The sequence below is a fragment of the Electrophorus electricus genome, chromosome 24 (genome assembly GCF_013358815.1).
Source record: "Electrophorus electricus isolate fEleEle1 chromosome 24, fEleEle1.pri, whole genome shotgun sequence".
In the NCBI taxonomy this organism is placed as follows: domain Eukaryota; kingdom Metazoa; phylum Chordata; class Actinopteri; order Gymnotiformes; family Gymnotidae; genus Electrophorus; species Electrophorus electricus.
The window spans coordinates 7,207,501-7,215,000 of record NC_049558.1 but is presented as its reverse complement, the minus strand read 5'-3'; the positions used below and the strand labels follow the sequence as shown (position 1 = coordinate 7,215,000).

At 40.8% G+C, this 7,500-nt stretch overlaps 1 protein-coding gene across 5 annotated transcripts in view; it reads left to right on the top strand.

Annotated features, from left to right (window-relative positions):
• ndrg3b (ndrg family member 3b) overlaps window positions 1-7,500 on the top strand; it is a 44,061-nt gene that overhangs the window by 35,198 nt on the left and 1,363 nt on the right. For 4 of the 5 annotated variants that reach the window (XR_003411586.2, XM_027024110.2, XM_027024113.2 and 1 more), the window contains 7 exons: window positions 165-268; window positions 366-431; window positions 2,118-2,169; window positions 2,349-2,396; window positions 2,535-2,570; window positions 3,502-3,553; window positions 6,776-6,814. Coding sequence is in view for 4 of the 5 variants with exons in the window: in XM_027024110.2 (XP_026879911.2) it covers window positions 165-268; window positions 366-431; window positions 2,118-2,169; window positions 2,349-2,396; window positions 2,535-2,570; window positions 3,502-3,553; window positions 6,776-6,814 (397 nt within the window). In the remaining variant the exon portion in view is untranslated. The remainder of the gene's footprint in view (window positions 1-164; window positions 269-365; window positions 432-2,117; window positions 2,170-2,348; window positions 2,397-2,534; window positions 2,571-3,501; window positions 3,554-6,775; window positions 6,815-7,500) is intronic. The other variant, XM_027024114.2, reaches the window with a different exon arrangement.

Sequence of the window (7,500 nt, the reverse complement as noted above, 5' to 3'; positions counted from 1 at the left end):
ATTAAAATGTGAAGAAATGCAGGATCTTATGACTGGGATTTCTGTAAATGCCTTGCCATTGGTTAAGAAGAATGCACCCTAATGAATAAATGTAAGGTTAACTGAGGTGTAGTGGAGACACATTAGGCAGCCACAGTAGCCAAGGGCTTGGTGTTGTGTCCTAGGAAGAGCTGACGGAGAACCAGGAGATCGTTCAGACCTACCGTCTCCACATTGCCCAGGACATTAACCAGGACAACCTGGCACTCTTCTTCCACTCCTATGACATGTGAGGCATGCCCTCATCTGTAGTCCTCATCCACCTCCCTTTTCGATGGTGGAGACGCGAGCAGATCAGTGCTGAGACGTCCTTTCTATCTTTACAGCCGCCAAGACCTAGACATCGAGCGGCCTCTCCCAGGGGTTAATGAGGAAACTGTGAAGACGGTGAAGTAAGCAAGTAGTATTTAAAATAGTGGGGGGGGGGGGGGGTTCAGAAAGGTACACTAAGCTACCAAGCATTCAATAAATTACTTTTTTATTATTATTTAATTACATTTTTCTTTTATTTACTGTATGCTGCAGGGATTCTCTCCTATCACAGATGCTCCCATATTTTGAGGAGGTTTTTCTTGTAGCATTTACATCATCAGACATAAAATATTGCTAATTTTGAGCATTAACATCGCTAGTCTTTAGGCAACTATCTCAAATGTAGCAGATTGGCTGAGACGTTTGGCAACACAATTAAGGTCCTTCACTTTTGGACTGATGCTACGAGGCCAACGTAGCTACCAAGGTGTGGAAGTTTATGAGCACTAATTAGGACAATGCAGACAGCATTCTGAAATCTTCAAACACCTGCCTCAGCATGTCTGAACTTTAGCAAAACAGTACTGCTTGTGGGTATACTCACATACTCCATGTTTGACACTTATGACCGACGTGTTTAACTAAAGTGTAACTATATCTTTTTTTTTTTTTTTAAACCAAAAATTATATATTTATTCATTTTCATCTTTTAACAATCATAGTTACAGAAGAAAGAACAGAGAACTATAGAACTGGGGGAAGAAAGAGGGAAATATTTAGGAAGAAATGAGTAAAAAAAAAATAGAATGAAGACAATAAAATTTAATTTTGCGGTTACAGCACGTACGACTCTTTTCTACGTAGTCGAGGCAGATAACCTGGGCGGAGTGCAGGGTCAAAGGTCCATATAGAGTTGCTATGTCTCAAAGATGTCCCCCTTGTTTTTTAAAGAGTAAATACTTTTGTTGGTGAGATCCAGCTCTGCTGGGCTGTACAGCTGGTTAAATACAAGATAACATCATCAGCGTAGGGTGAGATTCTATGTTTTCCCAGTTCAATTCTGGACATTTCTGTACCGACCCATATAGCCTCTGCCAAGGTTTCAGTCACCAATTTAAGAGCAGAGCAGAGATTATAAGCACCCCTGCCAGCAGACTCTGTATAAGATGAACATTCCAGAGAGATTGCCATTCACACCTGTTTGAGCTTGTAGAGTGCTGTACATAGATTTGCTCTACCAGATAAATGTAGCACCAAAATTAAATGTCTACAAAACAGTAAATATGACCTTGCAACCCCATTAAATGCTTTTTTTCTGTATCGTAATCTGATCAGGGTTAATAAGATGCATCTCCTAGATTGAAAAGAATACATTTTTTATATTATCTTGAAATTGACTGGGACTAGCAAAAATGGGTGTATGTTTCTGATGTTCCGATTTATAACATTTTAAATGCAGACTTATTCTGCTATATTGAGTTTATGTGGGGTGAGGGAAGTATCATGTTTACAGCATATAGCTTGCATGATACTTATTGGTAGTCATAAGGTTTCTGTACTTGATGGCTACATTAGCCTCATTCTCAGTGCAAAACAAAAGAAAATCTGGACATTGCACACGTCTTGGGTGATTTGACTACATTTGGTGTAAGTGGAAAATCTGTGCAAAAAATCTCTTTTATTGAAACATTTTTGGTATCCTGCTGTATTTGTGTGTTATTAATATGTATAATTATAGTGGGTAATTACAATATGACATTGATGGTGTCCCCATCATAAAAGTGGCTCTGACTGGCCGTGTTCGTTGCTTCTGTGTTTCTGTTCAGGTGTCCTGTTTTGCTAGTAGTAGGTGACACGTCCCCGGCTGTGGAGGCAGTGGTGAGTGCCTGCGTCATTAGCACATGTCTGAGAATGCTGAATGCATTAGACCGCTTTCTAGACCAGACCAGCTCTGTGTAGGTAAATAGGAACTCCAGTAGAAAGTGTACTCAGCATGTCTGCCTGTTATAAGTCTCTACACTATCTGCAATAAAACTCAGTTCACCTCCTCCTTTCAGGTTGAATGCAATTCCAGACTAAATCCCACAAGGACCACCCTGCTCAAGGCAAGAGACACTACTCTACTGGGGGGAAGAAAAAATAAATAAAATTTATTTATTTATTTTCTCCAGCAGCATCATTTGAAGTATTATACAAATTTACATTTAGTTTTGTGTGATTTTGACTTTTCTTAATCTTTTTAGATGGCAGATTGTGGTGGACTACCCCAAGTTGTCCAAGTAAGAGTTTATTTTTAAAAAAAAAAAAAAACAACAAACTGTAATGCTAAAGTTTGCAGAAAATGTGGTTTCAGCCTGATGGCACAGAGAGGCTTATAGCAACACGCACACAATTAGCCAAAAACTGGGGCATCACTCACTTCGTGTTTCCTGTAATGGTCAGTTCTTTTCTAACATAGAGATGCGTTTGCATAGATGAGCAGTGTCTGTTTGGGGCAAGTCTATATTCAGAAGTCTTAATACAGGCCGTGAACGAAGTGTCAGGAGTCAGTGAAGCGTAACCAGATAACCTTATACAAAACACAGAACCAAATCTAAAACAAACAAACATGTAGATGATGACCCAAAATTGGAAAACATCAGAGAAACTACACATGGAGAAAACCACAGTAACTGACCAATGTATGGACAAATCAAGAGAAAGGAGACGCAGCTGCAGCTGACATCGGGTGGGGGGACACAGGACAAGAGAGCAGAGTGGAGAAAGAAATCCAAACGGAAGCGTACGGCAGAAACGCCATGGGAACGGAACGAAGCCAAAACAAGCAAAACACGGCACGCATGACATCAAGGGGGAGTTTGGGACCTAAATGTTGAAGTTAACACAAAAGGGAACAAAAACAGTTTCATTACATTGTATAATGTAATGGGATGCATCTTAGAATTCACATGGAAAATAGATGTACTTGATAAAATGGCCAGTGAGTGTGGTACAATATAGCTATTTGCAATAAAGTGGCTGTTATATTGTGGTGATTATATTTTCCAAATCATACATCAGACTTTTCTGAGCTTGGACTGGGTTAGGGTTTTTGTTGATGGTGGTAATTGATGTGTGGTGCTGTTTGTTTGTTTGTTTGTTTGTTTGTTTTTAATAAATTGAAGCACTTTTTATTATTATTACTTACAATGTCCTCTTATTTCTTTTCAGCCGGGTAAACTCACAGAGGCCTTCAAGTACTTTATCCAAGGAATGGGTTACAGTGAGTATCTCCCTTTTACTCTCTCTCTCTCTCTCTCTCTCTCTCTCTCTCTCTCTCTCTCTCTCTCATACTCTCTTGCGCTTTCTCATGCTGTCTCACTCTCTTCCTCTTTAATGTCAGTCGAGCAATTGGATTGTCTGATGTTTGTTTGAGTTACTATGTAACTTTGTGTCTGAAATGTCTGTCTTTAGACATCCTGTCTTTTCAGAATCTCACCGTCAAACTTTTAAATAGAAAACTTCACCTCAGTCCTACCCTCCTTTCCACCCACGCAACGAACACACAAACATGATCTGTCCTCTCTCTTGCGCGCGCACTCTCTCTCGCTCATGTACAGGCACATTTGGTCATATAATCTTGATGCTTAAAACATTTAACTGCATCTCCTCTTAGTTAGTGTAACACTCACTGCCTAGTATGGCTTCTATTCTTTTCTGCTAATATCCAAAACTGGAATTAAGTTCTTACACATAAAATGTATAACCAAAGAGTCTTAGATGGCACTGTGACTAACGATACTTGTGACTTACCCCAAGCACAGAGTGACACTGCTCATGATGGAGGAACCCTCCTTTCTATGCTGATCTCAGACCAGTCTGATGTCTCCCCAGTTACGGTTAAAATTAGGGAGAGGCTTGGTGAGACTGGACCCAGAACAGCAAGGGCAAGATCTGAGCTAGCCAAGCTGTCCCTTTGCTAAACTAACAAACTACTTTGTCTCCTATGTGGCTGTGCAGTGATGCAGGGTCCAGGGTGTAAGTACAGTAGCTTTACTCTGCGCGAATGCTGTGTTGGCATGGCCTGCATCCAGCCCTGTGTGAAACATGCCTCTTCTTTTCTCTCTCTCTCTCTCTCTCTCTGTCTCTCTCTCTCTCTCTCTGAGACCTTCAATTTACATTTAGCGACTTACAATTATGACTGAGTACAACTTTAGCAATTGAGGGTTAAGGGTCTTGCTCAGGGGCCCAACAGTGGCAACTTGGCATAATAATAATAATAATAATAATAATAATAATATATAAAAATAAAGAAATAAGAAATGAATGTCTATTCCAGTTTCTTAGAAGTCCTAGTCTGTGTGTGTGTGTGTGTGTGTGTGTGTGTGTGTGTGAGAACCAAAACCCATCTTGCAAGAGAATGTCTGTCCAGGGCAATGGAGAAGTAGTTGGCTGGGGTGGAGGTGTGGTGGGCTACAGCAGGGGACATCAAGGGGTGGTGGGAGGAGCCATGGCAGTTGAGATGTTGTTAATGAGCCTCAACCCATGACATCAGCAGTAGGTGTACCTCTGCAGAAAGAGAGAATAGATTATTAGGCATGTCCAGGTACGCAGGTGTGCATTTAGCAGACGCTCTTATCCAGAGCCACATACAAACGTGCTTTGTAATTTACTATGTAAATTGAGGAGCTATAATGTGTAAAGATGGACTCCGGCAGATCTAGGTATGGCAACACAGCTAAAAGGATAGAGGCAGAAGGTAACACAGGCAGGAAGGCACTGTGAAATATCAGCACTGCCGCTCTGTCAAACTTGAGTGACAAAAGAGAGGTGAACATCGCAGTTTTCCGACCACTCTCAATGCCTATGGACCCCCATATCTACACCTTTTACCTACAAACCAACTGGCTTGCTAGACATGCTTTTTAGAGCTGTACAGTGAACTGTGAGTCTGTTTGTACACGAGTCATGGCTGTGATGTCCAATGGACATAGTGAAACTTTAGAGTTTAATTGTTTGCACAGATTATAGCTGCATATAGATTCAGTAGACAAAAGCAATTTTAGGGGCTCTTTTGTGGCTTGTTATTTTGGTGAGCCCATGGAAATAAGAAAACAGAATGGATATACCAAAAATCAGACACTTTAGATTTTCCTTGGGTGTTTGTTTATTTGTTTTAATGGAAGATGTGCTGTGTGTCTGTACACAGCTGTTAGTGGGAGGTGTTATGCAGAGAAAAAAACGAGTTAGCCTCAAACCTTTGTTTCTTCAGAACCTGATGTGATTAGTCACATTCTTTCTCTACGAGTGACCTATAACACGTTGATCTCTTGACCATGTTGCCCCAAATACACGCCCTTCAGTCTGGAAACACAAACTATTTTGGTTGCTGCTTGTTAGCATTTTTTTAAATGGAAATTATGGTGACTTCCAATCAGAGACTTTTCTCTGGTGTTGGTACGTGTTAAAGAACATGCCTTGCATTTAAGTGGGCGTTGAGAGTTTAATGGAATCCTGACCGAAACCTAACGTTTCATTTATTTTTGGTGACTTTCAAGATTAGCATCTAATGCAAAAATGATAGTAGTAACATGTATGTATTTATTGGTAGTCGCTTCTGATAAACATTGCACATTTCAATGAAAAGCCAATTCAACAGAGCAATAAAAAGGACGGGACGTTTGGGATGGCTCGTGGGGAGCACTGGTGAATTCCAGCACTGTGTGCACACAGTTGAGAGCGTTGGTCGTTTTCGCTTCCTCTTAGGACCTCCAAACATACGAGCACCTAGCGAGGCTAGGCATGCCTTAGCCACAACTGAATACACCCAGGACAGTAGCGCAGACGTAGAGGGAGACTCGCTTGCATCAGCATCCACGCACTCAGTGGGTGTTTCTTTTCTTTACCTAGTTCTTTGTTACTGAGACTGATTTTAGGTCTGGCAACGAGCCCTCCAAGAACAGAGCAAAGAGGCAAAGATGGTGTTGAAACTAATGTTTTGCTGATAATTATGGTCCACATTTAATAATACAGTTTGCAAGGTCTCAGCCATTGTTTTAGTAAGATTAGAACAGAGAAGAAAATCCTTTTTTTCTTACTTATAAATCTGTTCACACCAGTAATTATGGAAGAAAATCAAGCTTAAGGGTTTAAGTGACTAGGTTTATAAATGCTCCCCTCTCTTGACTCCTACAGTGCCTTGTTTATGCTTACAGGGCTATTGGTTTAACCACAGGAGTGGTTTTTTGCATGGCAAGGTGAGAATTAGGTTACTTGCATGTTTGTTATGCAAAGTTGTATAAATATAGTCGATTGGTGCAGCTGTTTTTTTTTTTGTTTTTGTTTGTTTGTTTTTATGTGTAGACATTTACAGGCAGAGAATACATTGACACTTCCCTTGACTCTCCTGCTAATCTTTTCTTTCAACTTCAGTCTTTTTTAACCTCTCCGTTTCCCTCATCTCTCTTCCCTCTTCCTCTTTGACCCCTCCATCAAACGCAAACAGTTCCCCATGTGCTGCTCAGCCACCTGAACAGCGACTCAGGTACCAGGAGTTCAGACAGCACTTTAGGCTGCACTTTCAGTCTGTCTCTAGTGTTTGATCACCTTACTGTGTCGCCATCCAGCATATCACTTATTCACGCGCGCGCACACAGACCCTGTGCCTTTTTCTCTCTCTCCACACACACAGACACACACACATATATATATATATACATCATTCATCTTACTCCTCTTACATTCTATGTTTCATTTTTTCAATGCATCATGGTGTTGCAAGCATGAGTCCATGGTCATAATTTCAGTATGACTTTTGTTTTTTGGTGTGTGTGTGTGTGTGTGGGGGGGGGGGGGGTGTGAGTATGAGGACATTGGTAACAGGCATACACAAGGATTGCTTTTATTTGTCGTCTTCCTTTCTATCACTTGCGCCTTTAACATTAACTTCAGCTCTTCTGCATGCTACATTTTTACATGGTTGCAATTCCTAAATATTCTTTTTTTTCGGTTCTGGTAAAAATGAATTAGAACTCGATCCTCATCCGAGGTTTCTATTTTATTTTTTTTTTTCTTGGGAGAATAATGACATCAATTGCTGCAATAGCTCGAAACTTGATGCGTTTACAGTCCCAGGTAAGAAGAATGCTTGCTTACTTACTTCTGAGGCTTTGAGCACAGCACTCCATGTGTCTGGTAGGAGCATGGTGAACAGACTATGGCCTCAGCTGA